The sequence below is a fragment of the Sinocyclocheilus rhinocerous genome, unplaced genomic scaffold, assembly GCF_001515625.1.
Source record: "Sinocyclocheilus rhinocerous isolate Xijiao unplaced genomic scaffold, SAMN03320098_v1.1 scaffold372, whole genome shotgun sequence".
Classification (NCBI taxonomy): Eukaryota; Metazoa; Chordata; class Actinopteri; order Cypriniformes; family Cyprinidae; genus Sinocyclocheilus; species Sinocyclocheilus rhinocerous.
Window position 1 is genome coordinate 288,032 of NW_015626057.1, and position 17,217 is coordinate 305,248.

A 17,217-nucleotide genomic window follows, 5' to 3' on the forward strand; every position below is an offset into this window, starting at 1 on the left:
TGAATAATAAGACATTTGGGCTGTTACCAAGCAAATGAAATCAGTATCAACAAAATTCATCTTTGCAATCCAGACATAAGCTGCACCTGAATTGGCATTTAGATGTGTTTACACACTGTTTAATGCAGAACATGAAGTGGCAGCAAGTCACTGTTAATAAGTAAATCATTGCGACTGAACCGAATCATTTAAACGGTTGATTCATTCAGGAACGAAACACCTTCATGTTACTCAGAGACGCAGAACTGTGCTGTGGCTGTGTTTGGAATTATTTTTGTTGCCGAAATAGTGCAAAACAGGCAATATGCTGTCTAAAATGTAAGTCTCTTAATAAAACCTCTAGTTTATTGAACTGTTGTAAAAAAAAATCAATAACACACTTGTAATCGTGGTAATTTTGTGGAGGAAAAAAACGGACTCTTCATGTGAAAAGTCAGAAAAAGTCTAGTAAATAACTAGTGATGTTACCAGTGGCTTAGCGAGTTAGCCCCGAGCCCATAACGTAACTTAGGCCCTATTGTTGATTTTTCTGAAGTAAATAACGTTACGTGAATCGTGACTATTCGCAAGCTGTTTTATTTAGGGCTATAGGCTAATGCTCGGAAATGATATTTAAAGTTTTCAAGTCCATTCATTATTTGTAGCACGCAAGCCACTCAATAATCTCAGTTTGGTGCTTGTTACTACAAAGTCTCAGCCTTCTGCCAATTTTATGATAAAATACAAACAATAAACGTCTTTTTACACTCTTTAATTTGTAGTGAGATAATTCGCTTCAGTTCTAGCTGCATATGAATCAATGATATTTTCCTCTTTAATATTTGCAGCACGAAATAAACATGAATATTTGAATGCATGTTGAAAAAAATCAGAACAATTTAATACAAACGAATGTCTCGTGAATCGATCAATCAGAGTTTCAAAACGAGTCAAAAGAATGACGGATGCCACAGACTTTTTTTTGTTTTTGTTTTTGGAGGAGTAGCCTATAGGTGGAATTTTCACATTAACTTCACGCAATATAACATGATTTTATTATCGTAATTTTCACTTTATTCTTAAAACATTATGAACGCAAACATAATTTTGGCACAGCGGCCCAAAAAAATAAAAAAACAAACAAACAAAAAAAAGTAAAAAACATAGTGAGGGGATATTTGAATTATTTGTTAATAAACTAATGTTTTCTGAGTCAATGTTGCAAAAATGAATTTGACCAACCTGACTCACCATCTCCTCAGTGGACGTGTCTTTAGAGAGAAATGCATCTTTACTGATTACATGCCTTTAACCACAGCTCCAGAGCTACTATGTTTGCGACTATAGTTGGCTAACAATGCTTTTGGGAAACGCACCCCTGACTGGTTCAGGAAGAGGTTCGAATCTTGTAAATTCACAGTCCTCTGCCCTGTTAAACTCAGCCACTTTCCAGTTTTAGACTAATAATATTGCCCCTCCTGTCTATTATGGGCAAAGACTTGATTTACACACATTTGATAGCCCCATTCATTTCAAGCCAATGCGTTTATTACACAGTTATGTTATGCAATCATTATATACCACTAGAAAATACACCTTATATTCATATAAACAGATTAGTCTATGTGGAAATTGATTTTTTTTCAACTGGCGCAAGATACAGTGCATCACAGACCACATCAGGTCATCTGTAGAGCATCTGCTTGTTTTACACTCTCTGGCCACCAGGTGGCAGTGTGAGCGAATGAAGCCTCGAGAAATGAACCCTTCTGTGAACCACTCGGCTGAAAAGCTTCAATCTCTCCATCACAGTGGCGGAACTGTGCTTCCATAGATCTGGGCCGCAGTTGCCTGCGGTGTTGCTCGGGTTTGTGTAGTGCTGCTCTCCGCCCGTGTGTAGTGAGGCTCAGCCCGTGAGCGGCCGCGTCAGAGACCCCGTCGGTGCGCGCGCGCGCGGGGGACACCGCCATTTTACATTATCGGGAATCCAGCGGAGCTCCGCCGGGGAGTCGTTCACCCGCCCCAGAACACACGTTCAACACGATCAGACCCGAACAGAGCAGCAGAACCCCGTCAGGTAAGCTCGCGGCCGCTCGGTGCTGGGTTCCGTGGCGTCTCGTGCTGCGGAGGCCTTTATTCGCCCGGTGTTTGGAAACAATGCGCGGGGGAGGGGGTTTACCGGACACGCCAAACACGCTCGCTATGCGAGAGCAGGCCCTCAGAACCGTATAAACGCACGAGAACGTGCAGCGGTGTCTTATATTAGTTATTACAGCGTGTGGCTTGCGCGCTAAATTAGCTGATTTTGTGCGAGTCAGGCTGCTGAGTTAGCAGGCTAATGCTAACGGAGGCTCGCGCCTGAATCCCATTTAACACGCATTTATCTCGCAGCTTTTCTAATTTTCTTAAGCTGTTTTGGTGGCTCGTGTATTAATAGCACGTTTTGCGCAGCGCGTTTTCGTCACGTAGCTCTTTACAGAGCAGTTCGCTCGGTGTGTAACGCAAGTTAGCTGCGGAGGGCCTGAGACTCGTGCTGCGAGCCGACGCGTGTGTTTTTAGCCATTCACACTTGCTGAACGCGCGTGTGTTTGCGGACTACTCACACACACACACACACACTCACTCACTCTCTCACACACACACACTCACTCACTCACTCTCTCACACACACACACTCACTCAGGGTACAACCTAAATCACATGTGAATTTAAAATATTTGCAAACAGCTGTTTATACTGAATCCAATATTTGGATATATTGAAAATGATATTGAATAAATTGTTGGCCAACCAAACAATTGAAAAATAGACCGTTCTAATGATATGTTGAACTTTGTGTTGAGTTCATAGAAATGATTTTTTTTTCTTGCCCAAAATTTACGTCTGGTGTGAATAAGGCTTTAAATAGACAGTTTCTGTGGGTTAAATGTGTCCTGGTCTGCCTCCTGTGCCTTCAGCCTCAGTAGAGAGCCTGCGGTTGAGACAGTCACACACACTCACACACACACACACACAGACAGACTGTGGAGATGATGTTTAACACCAGTGTGCACTGGCCGCGCTCTGGAGCTCACGGTGATCCAGTTCAGTGAGGCTGCCGTGACTTTATTATAATGGAGGACCTGAAGCATCACACACGGCCTTATGTTCAGCACATGCACTGCACTTTACTGTGTTTGCGCACATTGTGGATGCAGTAAACGTGCTGACTGGCTGTGGAATGTGAGAGACTGTAGATGATTGGGGGGCTGTTTGCTAGGATGCTTCATGCATGTATAAATGTGTAGGAAAAGGTCCAGCGTATATTTATCATTCATTGCATGCAGGTAAACAAAAAAAAGACTGGATGATTTTGAAATTGCAATATGGAACCCTATACATAAAATTGAATACCCACTTAATTTGTGTAACTGTCTACCAAAACCTGCAATAATTTGGCTCATTGCATTTGAACAGATTTCTGGAGACATGGCCACAGAACATATTAATGGGAATGGTACTGAAGAACCAATGGACACGTCTGCTGCAGTTACCCATTCTGACCACTTCAACGCTTTATTAGAAGCTGGTTTACCACAAAAAGTTGCTGAAAAGCTAGATGAAATTTACCTAGCAGGTAAGCCAAAACTCGACCCCTCCAAATTGACATTCATCACATTCAATGCATGTTGAACTGTACGTGTCGTATGTTTTCTTGCATAGGGAATTGGCAGGTAATTAGCAACTTTGTGTGGTCTCACTGCAAAATGGGTACTGCAGCGTTCAATGAGGCTGAATTGTAACGGTGCGCCGGCCTGCAGAAATAAAGGCTGAACTGAGTGTGTCTGGTCCAATCCTGAGAGCAGCCCTTCTGGGGATTAGCTCTCCGCTGTTGGGGGGGGGCTGTCCCAGGGGGGCCAGCTGGGCATAAGCCGGGACAATAGAGGCAGCTGTCTAGAGCGGAGACAGGTGATGTCCCGTACAGCTTATCACTAACAGATGCTAATTATGAATGGGCTGGGTGCTCCTGGGATAATCATTATTACTGTGTGAACGAGGTGCTGCTATTGACTGCCTGTAGTGTTAGTGATGACCTATATCAGGTGATTTTTGTGGGGGTTCCTGTAGTTGCGGAAAACCTGGAAATATTTGGGTGATCAGACAGCAAAATACTGTTATCCCATAATCACACAGCAGCACTGCCGCTCATGAGGTCTGTACTGATGCCCTGTCCGAATGATGATACGCATGAACTCTCTCTCTGAGTTACGCTGATGTACGATCCACGAGCCTGACTGGACGGGTGGTAAAGCGTCCTGCAGATCGTCACATCTCTCGGCTACGCTGAGGTTTCCCTGGTTTTCTCCCTGCAGGCCTTGTGGAGCACAGTGAACTGGATGAGAGGGCCCTTGAAGCACTGAAAGAGTTCAATGAGGAAGGTGCACTGCAAGTTCTTGTCCAGTTTAAAGAGAGCGATCTATCCCATGTGCAAGTAAGTGTTCTCGCTCTGCTGTTCGAGTGAGTCTAGTGAAACGTAGGAAGGTTTTACTAACTCGCTCTCTCTTGCTTTCACTCAGAACAAAAGTGCCTTTCTCTGTGGAGTGATGAAGACCTACAGGCAGAGAGAGAAACAGGGGACCAAAGTTCTAGATGCCACAAAAGGACCAGATGAAGCAAAAATTAAGGTGCGTTTGGGCTTTTTATTTAAGCGCCTTTTACGAGCACCTGTGTTCATTCGTTGGCTTGGTCATGTGTTTCAGACTTTGCTTGAGAGAACGGGCTACACCCTTGATGTCACTACAGGTCAGCGCAAGTACGGCGGCCCTCCACCAGAGTCCGTCTACACAGGTGCTCAGCCCACGGTCGGCACAGAGGTAATTCACATCAGGACGGTGGCTCTCGTGCTGTGAAGCGCTAGATCAGGGGTCTTTAAAGGCTGTCTGAATGATGAGTTATGTACACTGTGCTGGAGTAACTTTGTTACGCTGACAGTTTACCGCTAAGATCTGACTCTACAGCCTCTCCACATCTAAAAGCCATCTGGCTGCTGTAAAACCCAGCAGATGCTGTTCAGATGTGAGCAGGTACATTGAAATCTGTGTGGAGTTCCAAACATAGCATGTTAATGTACAGTTAGTATCAAAAGCACCCCAACCGAATGAGCAGGACCCAGACATGAAGCTAATGCCTTTTAATAAATGGGCATACTGATTTGAGTTAATGTTTTATGTGAAAACAGTAGATCTATGATGCCACTGACCAGTCGCAGTGTTGTTTTAGTATTGTTATACTACTATAGATTTTGTGTTTGTCTGTATTGTTTTTGTTTTAGTTAATATAGTACTCGAACAATAACTGAAGAAAATCATTTCAAGGCAATCATTTTCATTTATTTATTTATTTTTATTGTTTTGGTTAACAATAACTCTGGTCAAAGTCAGGGAGTATAGAGTGATTAATGAATGACCTGCATCTCCTTCCTGTTTTCAAATCCTCAGTGCGTCTAAGACTGATACTTTGAAGAAATGATTATATTGTAGCCTCTGGGGTGTTTTAGTTTGGCTCTAACCTGTCAGACTGGCTCATTGACTTCTCTATTCTCTCCATTCTGCAGATCTTTGTGGGAAAGATCCCGAGGGACTTGTTTGAAGATGAGCTCGTGCCTCTGTTTGAGAAGGCAGGGCCGATCTGGGACCTGCGTCTGATGATGGATCCTCTGAGCGGCCTGAACAGGGGCTACGCCTTCCTCACGTTCTGCACTAAAGAGGCCGCACAGGAGGCCGTCAAGCTAGTAAGACAAATACATTTGCATGCTGGTTCACTCATAAGTGTATCATGATGTATCAAACTAGATTCACAGTCATATCTCAGAAACATTCCAGAAAACCTCATTGGGTTGTTTGTGGGGAAGTCACTTTTGTTCCAGAAAAAAATGTGATTGGGTAGTGAAAGACGTGGGTGTTGCTTTGTAAATTCAGCAGTTGTTCAAGTATTCAATCCCTGTTTTTCTCCTCTCAGTGTAACAATCATGAAATTCGCCCGGGCAAACATATTGGCGTGTGTATATCAGTGGCAAACAACAGACTCTTTGTGGGCTCCATTCCCAAGAGCAAGACAAAAGAACAGATTGTTGAAGAGTTTTCCAAAGTCACAGGTGAGCTTTGCTTTGAAATGAGCGTACATTCCTCGCTACATGCTGCGTATCTCTGTGTCCTGTCAATATGCTCCATTCTTTTGGGTTCTTTAAAGATTCTAAGATACACATTTAACGTTCTTTCTCTTTTTCTCAGAGGGTCTTACTGATGTAATCCTTTACCATCAGCCGGATGATAAGAGAAAGAACAGGGGCTTCTGTTTCCTGGAGTACGAGGACCACAAAACAGCAGCACAGGCTCGACGGAGGCTCATGAGCGGGAAGGTGAAGGTCTGGGGCAATGTGGTCACCGTCGAGTGGGCCGACCCTATTGAGGATCCTGACCCGGAGGTCATGGCAAAGGTCAGAACATGATCCAGTGCTAAACCACAAGGTGTTCTCTGTAGTGAAGGGTTTGTACTGAAACTATGAGACGATCCGTTTGTCAGGTTCTCTTTCCACACTCTCTTCAGATAACATTGTTCTGAAGTAGTAGTCAACCTTATGTTATATGTGTGCACTGTTGATCGAAGTCTCAGGGTTTTCAAATGACCAAAATGCGGGACAGATATAATGGCTCTTATATTTAGGCCCCGTCTTCTCTTACAGCTAGAGAGCTCATGTTGTCATCTCATCTGCTCCTAGGTGAAAGTGTTGTTTGTCAGGAACCTGGCAAACAGCGTCACGGAAGAAATACTTGAAAAAGCTTTCGGCCAGTTTGGCAAACTGGAGCGAGTGAAGAAACTGAAAGACTACGCCTTCATTCACTACGATGAGAGAGATGGAGCGGTCAAGGTAAGAAGTGACCAGGTGCAGGTTTCTGGTTGTTAGGGAAACCGTGTGTTTTGTTGAGCGGTCGTTACAGTGGTGTGACGGTATGGATGTGTGCAGGCGCTGGCAGAAATGAACGGTAAAGATTTAGAGGGGGAGCACATTGAGATTGTGTTCGCCAAGCCACCCGACCAGAAGCGGAAAGAGAGGAAGGCGCAGCGTCAAGCAGCGAAGACGCAAATGTGAGTTTTGTGTATTTACATCAGGGGAGTCCAACCCTGCTCATGAACGGCTGCTGTCCTCTATACTTCAGTTCCAACTCTTATCCAGCACACTTGGTGTGAACACCTTGATTTAGGGCTGTCACTAGCAATTATTTTGGTAATCGAGTAATCTGTCGATTATTCTGACGAGTAATCGAGTAATCAGATAATTAATAATTCGCTTTTTTGTAGTAAAATAATAGACCCAAGCGAACACTAGCCTTTAAAATGACTTAAAATGGTTCAGTGTTTCCTTTTTAATAAATTTGCAAAGTTGTGATAAATCCGGTTTTTGCTTTGTCATTATGGTGAGTGGGGTGTAGATTTATGTGGAAAAAAAAAAAGAAGTAATTTAATACAGTTTAACAATAATGCAACATAACAAAATGTGAAAAATGAAGGGCTATGAAGACTTTCTATAGGCACTGTATAATAGCAATTAAGCAATAATAATTCTCATAAAGTATGAAAAGCAAGTAATATGGTTTTATTGAACAAAACTTTTGAAATACACAATGTATTATAAACAATAGAGCTAATTTACATTACACAACAAATGCCTGCAGAGGCGCCAACGGCCTGACGATTGGGATCTAATCCTTGTTTAATATTGACTAAACAACATTTCATTCAGATGTCCAATTAATCTTTAATATTTGGCCATTTCTTTACGACATTATTTTTTAATGCTACACCCACTGTAATTTCTTGAATATGTAGACATCAAAACGTGTAAGCTCAGAGTGAGTGTTTAAGCTTTTATTTTGAAACCGCGATGAACAGTTCGCATGTTCAGAAAGATACTGATGTATTCTCCTGTGTTTGTGTAAGTTTATAAATGATTTACCTTACAAATCTGATGAAATGGTGCACGTTGCGTGTGCAGATGTACGTTATAATAAACTCGAACTCTGAGCAATATGCAGAGATGGAGTTTGAGACGCAACACACATGTAAATGATAACAGTTTGTGCGGAGCAGCGTTTACTGTGAACGGAGCCGCTCTGAGACACACGTATGTGACCTACACGCATGTAAATAAAGCGCACATATTAAACCGGCGTTGCATATATTTAATTGAATCAAATCGTTTGTGAATTCACATTAGCATAATGCTATTAGCAATAGCATTATACATTATGATTTTTAAATGTTTAATGTCACGCAGCCTTGGAAGACGGTCTAATAATGCGTTTCTTGGATTCTCGTCCGTGGAATGCGCCGCTTCCGGTATTTTGCCGATTACTCGACACGAGCAAATTGCAATAGAGTATTTTTTTAAATCGAGCACTCGAATTGAATCAAGGAATCGTGACAGCCCTACCTTGATTAGCTCAGGCAGGTGTGTTTGGCTAGGGTTGGAGCTGGACTCTGCAGCCCTCCAAGAGCAGGTGATTCATAGCTCTGTATCTCTGAGACGAGCGGCTTGTCATTTCATATGAATATAAACATCCCTGTGCTCTTCTCTCCCAGGTATGATGATTACTACTACTATGGGCCTCCTCAGATGCCGCCTCCTGCCAGGGGCCGGGGCAGGGGTGCCAGTCGGGGTGGTTACTCCTACCCGCCAGACTATTATGGCTATGAAGATTACTACGATTATTATGGTTACGATTACCATAACTACAGGGGCGGCTACGACGTTTTATCAGGATTCTTTTGGGCAACAGTGGAAGTAGAGAATAATGTAGGGCTTATTGTTTTCTTTATAAAAAGGGTTTGGGGTTTTTTTTTTTAATTGAAGAGTCTTGATTGGCCCTCAAATCCATTAAAGGTTGCCTCTCTCCCGTTCCCGGCGGGTTTTCTTGTACATATTTTAAGAATCCGCTTGGACTCGATCAGTAGTCACTCCCACCTGCTTCTGCCGAACTGTTTTTGTTTTATGTTTTGTTTGGAAGTCGTTTCCTACTTTTTAAAATCGGGATTGAAATTTTAAAATTTGCAGTTTTGTGCTCAACCTGACTATTTGGCTATATAGTACCATGTATGTTCATAGGAATTTTGCTCTTCATGTCTTAAGTAGGTAACAGCAACAAAAAAGGACAAAAATGAAAAAAAAAAAAGTGTCTCCTAAACTTGTATTCAATGAAGAAAAAAGGAAAAAAAAAATTGCTATTTGTATGTTACAAAAGATAATGCTAGTCAAATAGCTTGTCTTGTTTTTGGTGAAAACGATTTAAAAAAGAAAAGAAAAAAAAAAGGACTTTGATCCTAATTTTTGGCTTTACATTTTGGCTTGTATTCTTTGCTGTTTGTCTGCTTGAATAAACATACACGCACCAGTGTACAAAAACTCAAATTGTGTTTCAAATTCATGTTTCGGCAAATTCTCTCTTCAAATTGCCTACAAATTTATGGCTCCTTGTGGAAGAAAAAGGACTAAAGGTTTGCCTGTAGACATGTGCTGCTACCTCACTCTGCATGCCTTCAAATTGATCTCACCAAGCTGAAGTCCGCATCCTCTCTCCACTCAAGCTTTGTGTAAATACATACCCCATTTCACACGGTCTCTTCCAACTGAGAGGCTTTTCTTTACTCCCATTCACTGCCATTGCAATTTTTGGGAACCTTCTCTCCTGAGGTCCCCTTCAATGGGGTTTTGTGAGAGAAACTCCACGAGGACAGAGGCTAAACTCGATGATAGCCACAGAAAGCACAATTTGACGCTAAACAGCGTGTCCAGATGAGGCGTCTTTGTCGCTGGAAGCTCTAACTCTTTGCACGTTTGTCCCAAATTTGAGCCACTGTGAAGCTACCATGCATGACTGTCTTTTGCTTTCCTCCTTTCGTATCTCTGTAACTTTCCCACCCCCTCCAGATCACCTAATCCTGTCGCTTCGATCCGAGCCATGCATGCCAAAACATAGGGTGTCGTCGGTAGTCTAGTGAATGCATTTTGCTTTGTCTCTCTTTGACATCTTCCTTGCAGTCGTTTGTGTCCTTGTGTGATTTCTTTTTCCTTTTGTGTTGCATTCATTGTTAACGCTCCTCTAATTTGTGTTCCTTTTGTTACCTGGCTAGCAGGGGAGAGGGGTGGAGGCTGGTCCTGACATGTCCCAGTGAAGGCTGACTAGCTCAGTGGGGTCACGCCAGGTGCTGCCAGCGGATGGGATGGTAAGGTCCGTTCCACGGTCCAGCTCGGTTCCTGCCTTACGGAAGCAGATCTTCTCCCTGTCTGCCTCCAAGATTGCCATCAACGCAAAGTCACGATTAGACCTGTGTGTGTGGACTCTTCTTTGTGTATTGTTTTGTTTTTGTATTTAATTTTTTTTTTTTTTTTAAGTTTATGTCCCAGAACCCTTGTGTCATGAGAGAAAATGCCATTTACCGTTACTTCTGGAGGTCGAAGTAGCCCAAAGGAGTTTTATCCTTAACGTTACATGTATTTTGCACTTTGTAGATGTTTGAAGTGGCTTGGAGGAGCTTGATGCTGTTGTATATTTTTTTGCATTTTTTACTGGAGCTTATCATGCGTTGATGGCTGCTTGATCAATTTTGAAACCAACACCATCCCTTTTGTGAGCTACATGCCGCCTAGGCGAGCACAGTTCAGCGTAGGTTTTAAAGGTAAGTCCAGAGTATCGTTCTGATCGCCGCTGCTTCTCTCGACGGAGGCAGTTAGGCCGGTCTGGCTGACAGGAGATCAGCTGGGATCGATCTCTTTACTTGAGCGTTGCTCCATCTCCATCCCTGGCGCTGATTGTGAATCAGACTGGACTGGTGAGAGCGGTTCTGATTAAGCCATTACCCATTCAGTCTGTAATAAGAGCAGAGCTCAGGGCAGGCAGGACGTTTGAGGTCATTGAACTGGGCACACCATAGCTGCCTTTTCATCACATTTGATGTGATGGATTATTAAGATATGCATCGTTTTGGGCATGTTATTGGTAACTTTAATTCTCTTATGCGCTTGTACAGGGTTTATACATTTTTAAAGGGATTCTGTTGAGGTTTCAGTTTCTTTTTTTGTTTCTTTAAAAGTATTGACTGGATTTTGAATATGACTGACTCCACAATTTTCTCTGTATCACCATCAGACCATTTTTATAAAAAAATGGCGTTTTAAAGTACATAACCAGTGTTTTTGCATTCCTGCAAATAAATTTTGTAAAATGAAAAGGTGTGGCCTTGCTTGATGCTGTTCTGTCTCCAGAGTGCTTTTCTCTGTCTAAACCTCAACTTGTGAATGTCTTAAGTTTAATCAGTGCCGTTAGGTTACATTAGCTTATTTAAAATAAAACAAAAAAAGCCTCTAATTTTGATTTACCTTATCACTTCATGACCACATTTTACAAATAGTTTTTGTATTCATTTTTACCAACTTTGCATTGTTTTTTTTTTTACTGACCGCCGTTCGTCAAGTTCTGTCTTAAGAGCTCTGCATATTCAGTGGTTGTGTTAGTCACTAAAATATTACAAACCATGCACAGGACACAGGCCCCAAAATTCACTTTCCATCAGTCAGGCTTATTTGCAGTGACGTTACGGTTTTTGTGTTGAATGAATATATGAATGTACCATTTCACAACATAATTATTCCTATACTGTTAATTTAGCAGAAGCATTTTCCAAAACGACTTGCACATGAAGTCTGTCATGAAAGCAATGATATTCATAGTGCATGACAAGGCCGTCGATCCCAGTGAAGTTGTGTTAATGGAGAAAAGAAGAGGACCGAGCACAGAACCTTGAGGAACCCCAGTGATTAGCAGACAGCCCTCCTCTGGAAAGGTCTGCCTGTGAGTTAAGACTGAAGTACCGTACCTGTGATGCTCAGGTCAGAGAGGGTGGACAGGAGGATCTGGTGGTTTACAGTGTCAGGCCGTACACCGGTCCTGTAGAATAAGGACAGATGATTTGGAGTTCGCTCTTGCCAGTCGGAGAGGTTCAGCAACAGACGGCAAAGTATAGAATTTGCTGTATTTAGTCATGCTCATTGGTTCCACATAAATGAAGTTACACAAACATAATTTGTTAGCATGACTTAATTGGAATTTATTCTTAAGTGACCCAGTTATTTAAGGTTACGTTTATAAAATTATACCTTAATTTTTGTTTTTGTCATAATTGACACCAAAACGCTCTCATGGTGTTATGGCGACATCATGTGGTCAACATGTGAATGTGACTGTAAATCACTGAGGATGGAAGAGGGACATCTGTCCTGGTTTCGCATGCAGCTTAAGACCTTCAAGATTCATGATTACAGACAGGTGTGTTTGATTAGGGATGGTACTAAACTGGCTGCGTCCGAAACCGCATACTCAAAGAGTAGGTACTTAATTTCAATAAGTACTTACTTAATGAGCGCTAAAAGAGTTAGTACTCTACAGCCAAATCTCGTTAAGGATGAATGTGATCCGGACATCATCCGCCATGTTGACGTTATCATGTGACATCATAACAAGCGCAACAATCTATCTGTAAATATTTTGATGTTGATGAAATGTGCTTATTTTGTGGTCTTGTCGAAGAAACAGCTGCTGCCCTTTTATTTTGTGATTGTAGTATAAGCAATACATTTCAGGTTGATTTCAGTTTTTATATTTTTAACCCTACTAATATGACCCACAGTTTTAACCTTAAAGTTATTTTTTATTAAGAAAACCCAAAATCGTTATCTCTTGAATGTGTTGTTAATTTCTTTATTTTATGAGCAAATTGTTCATCCACAAGCAAAACTGGCTTAAATCTCCTTTGTTTTCCTTGGTGTTTGCACAAAGAAGACATCGGGCAGCTGCTCAAAGGTCTCGCCTTTGGAGAAAACGGTTGACATTATACTTGAAAAATGTAATTATTAGTACTTAAAAATTAAGATTACCCCAGAATGAATTGCATTGCTAGCCCACCCCAACACTTATGCACAATAATAATGATAAATGCTGACCAATAATACATTTTATTAAGATTAATTATATATATATATTTAAACTGAAATGTATACGTTTTAGTAAAATAAGCAAAATGTAATTTTTTTCATATGCCATAGCTATGCATGAATACACACTAGATAAATGCTGCCAAGGTGAATACATCAACATTTTCAGTCAAGCAATAAATTCATGCATAAGTTAATGAAATAATTATATTTTATTTACAGACAACAGGAAACATGAATGAGTAAAAGAATGAATGAAAGTAACTATCGCAATAAATAAATACAAGTCAACAACACATGAAACAAAGCTTTATTCAAACTTATTGTTTTAATAATCACATATTTACAGGCGGTGAACCCCACATCTACTGCATCTCAACACAGCTGTGCCAGCCAGGCAGCTTTATTCTGATGAAGCAGCTGACCACCGTGTCCACCTTCACCTGTCGTTGCCGTCCATCATGTCCCTCATCGCTGCAGTCAAACGTGTGCTTACTGGAGCTCCCCTGTCAGCAATACACAATAAAACATGTTGGTAACACTTTATTTCGATAGTCCACTTTAGACATTCTATTAACAGTAAGTAACTTTGCAACTACATGTCAACTAGCAGTTAGTAGAGTATTAGTAGACTGTCTGCTTAATATCTTCTAACACTTTCTTTGTCAACTTATTCTACTAACCCTAAACCTACCCTAACAGTCTACTCTGAGAGTTAGTAGACATGTAGTTGCAAATTAATGATAATTAGTTGACATGTAGTTGACATGTAGTTACAAAGTTACTTATAGTTAATAGAATGTCTAAAGTGGACTATCGAAATAAAGTGTAACCAACATGTTTTTATAGCACGATCACAGATATACGTTACTATTTAACGTCCTTATACCTTCAACAATTCAACAGTTTACTCTACAGTAACTGAACAAAAGCAATTTTAACACAGGGAACCGTGTTTTTGATTTATAATATTCACATTGTCAAACGATCCCCATTCACACGGATCTGTAAAAAGGACTAAAACGCTGCATTATTCATACCAGGCCAGTAGTTGGCGATGTTGCTTCATAAAGAAACTCACACGTACATTGACATTGACATAGACTGAACATTGTAGTGTGCACATGACGTCACAGTTTTCACAAATTCACGTTTTCATAGCTTATGAAATAGATAACGATAGTGATAACGGTACTGTTTCCAAAAACTTGAAATTTGAAACACGTTTTCAAAAGTTTGCATTTTCAGGCCCCCAAAACACCTTTGACATGCAAATGAACAGCCAAAATGCATGAAAAGTTTTCCATTTTTAGTTAAAAATGGTGTCATGTAAACACCCTGAGACTACTTAGATAAACCTACTTAAATCAGGGATGGGCAACTCAGGTTCTGGAAGGACACACGCTGTGTCCGAAACCGCATACTTCCCTACTATATAGTAGGCAAAAAGCAGTAGGCGAACAAATAAGTATGTCCGAATCCTTAGTATTCATTAAAGAGTAGGCGAGAATTACCTGCATGGTGTACTACTTCTGATGGACCTTGAGTCTAAGCAGTTTGACTTTCAAGTCCATCATTGAAAGGGTTGTCTTAACCAGGGTCCAGACGCACTGTCCAGTGCACCTATGCTTTAGAGGGAAGATGAAGCACCCTCTCTGGCAATAAAAACAACTAAACACTCTTCAGACATACCACACTCATTGAAATAGCTCAAGCCCAACAGAGGGATGAAACCACCAGTCGTTTGCAGTCTGAACCTAAAACCAGGAAGGTAAAAGACCAGCAAATTACTTTTGAAAACCATCAGTGGGTGTTATACAGTCACGTACCAACAAAGAATGGTGACATGTTCCAGGTGGTTGTCCCTCAAACCACACAAGTCACAGAACCCAAATTTACCAGATGGGGGGGGGGAACCCAGAAACCCAGAAACAAATATCTTGTTTCTGGGTTCTAAATTCACATCCAATGTGCTGTCCGAACTATGCAAGACATGGGGATGCATCCAAAAACTCACCACGAGTTATCATCCGCAGACAAATCTGACAGAAAGAATAAACAGGACACTGAAAACTATAATCGCATCATTTGTGGGGCAATACCATCAGTTATGGGATCACTGGTTACCTGAGTTCTGCTTCGCTATCAATTCTGCCTATCAAGAGACCACTGGCAAAACTCCTGCTGAATTGATGCTGGACCGCCGACTTCAGGGACCCCTGGAAAGATGAATTCACAAACCCCCCACACCAAAGCAAGCAGCCTATAATCTTGTCGAAAGACAAGCTTTGATTGCAGAGGAAGTGAAACGGAGAGTGGATGTGCAAAAGAACAGACAAGCGAGATACTATAATTGCCGGAGGAAAGATGCGCAGTTTCAGCCGGGTGATCTCGTCAGGATGAGGGCTCATCCTCTCTCGTGTGCCTCGAATAAATATTCTGCCAAGCTAGTGCCCAAGTGGGAGGGACCAGCAGAAGTACTAAAAAGAATGGGGCCAATAAATTACACCATTTGTTGGGGCAACTCACCTAAAACAGTTAATGTGGTGAACCTCTTCCCATGCCGATGGCTGGTGGGGGGGGGGAGGCGGGCATTGCCACATAAGGGGTGGTTTATTTATACTGTTACTGTTTAACACTTAAGAATAGTTGAGAATTTAATATAATTACCACCTCACTTTCTGTATTACTGTCCCTATATGTGTGTGCCCCGGATGAGACCAGTCTCGCCAGATATAGCGCGTCACCTTGTGTCACGGTCATCCACGTGATCACAACAAGGAAGTTGTTTTACTATATAAGTTGCCAGCTTACAGTTTTCCGCACTTGTGTTCGACTTTGGCCTGGGTTTCATTTTTTTTTTGCGTGGATTACGGACTGAGCTGTTGTTGGTATGTTCTACCGCCTCGCCTGTGGAGTTTTATATATAACGTTGAAGGATTGGATTACTTACCAGTGAGGACATTAACAGCTTCGGCCAGCACTCTAGAATCCGCTTGCAGACTTTCATTCTATCCCGGTAAGACTGATTCAAAACCTTGTGTATTTTTTTTTTAACTCAGGGAAAGATGGTTGTATCTTTAACAATGAACAATCATAATGACAGAAAAACAGAAAACTTAGATATCATGGGTTTGCTTACATTATAGAATGAGATTATATGCACAGAAAAAAGCACAATGACAAGGTTAAATATCTTTGAACAATCATCATATTAATATAAACATAATGCATATAATCATAAACCTAGTGATGACCACTACAGCCCTGAATGTCAGTGGAGACTGTAAGGTCCACGCACTTGGCCCAAGGAAGGTATCCAGTGGTGGATGAAGGTTTCTTGCGTGTTCGGTCTTTTCAGCGCGCAGAGTTATTCAGTTTAGGTTGAACTCAAATCTGACTCCATTTTATTATCTAATCTGACTCCATTTTAGTATGACCTCTAATTTAGGTTGAATGACAACTAGACAAGCCCCAGAGACAGATCCCCTATGAAGACCTCATCGACACAACAGCCATCGGCACAGATACTCAGCGAAGACCACAAGAACAAGAACCTCTGCACAGACCCTGTGGCCAGCTACGGCTCCTTCACCATCTGATGTATTCAATCTTCAAGCGAAAGGAACTAAATGGATGTTCTGAGTGATGCCAGTCCAATCTGAACTGTGTTGCAGACTGGAAATATGCTGCATGCTGGCAAACATGTATGTTGTGAATAGTAAAGAATGACAAAAAAAACTGTTCATTTGAATTTTCTGTGCTGATTTCAGTTATATATGAGAAAGAACTTACAAATGTAAAATTATTCCCTTCCCTTCAGAAAAGGAGCTCAAAGTCCCTCTTCTGTTTCCTAATTTCAGTAATACATTAGTGGTTCTCTTTCATCGTCTCGTGTTCGAGATCCACCTATGGGAAGGGCATCTGTACCTGACCTCTGCAGAAGCATCCAATTGCACCAAGTCTGGCTAGACAGACAGAAGCACGCAACCAATGCTCGATAAGGCGGTCCACCCCCTTACCTGAGAGCATATAAGGCCTGCATGCACTGCTGTTCTCCAGTTGACATTCGATGTGGAACTTCTTGGAATCCCACCCTCTGTCGTTCCCCAGGCTAATGCCCCCGCGGCCTTACCCCAGTCCATCCTCTTAGACATGTGCGAACGAGCGGCCGCTCACCTCAACATTGAGTGGCCGGCTCCACAGAGTGCTAC

At 41.7% G+C, this 17,217-nt stretch overlaps 1 protein-coding gene across 1 annotated transcript; it reads left to right on the forward strand.

The window, feature by feature from the left end:
- The first annotated feature begins 1,983 nt into the window (after window positions 1-1,983).
- Window positions 1,984-16,605, forward strand: syncrip (synaptotagmin binding, cytoplasmic RNA interacting protein). Its single transcript, XM_016514630.1, has 12 exons — window positions 1,984-2,056; window positions 3,436-3,595; window positions 4,332-4,450; window positions 4,536-4,643; window positions 4,719-4,832; window positions 5,573-5,749; window positions 5,977-6,112; window positions 6,249-6,454; window positions 6,737-6,886; window positions 6,983-7,104; window positions 8,599-8,800; window positions 16,471-16,605. Exons 2-12 carry the CDS (start codon window positions 3,448-3,450, stop codon window positions 16,603-16,605), a joined length of 1,617 nt encoding a protein of 538 aa, XP_016370116.1. The 5' UTR covers window positions 1,984-2,056; window positions 3,436-3,447.
- The last annotated feature ends 612 nt before the right edge of the window (window positions 16,606-17,217 follow it).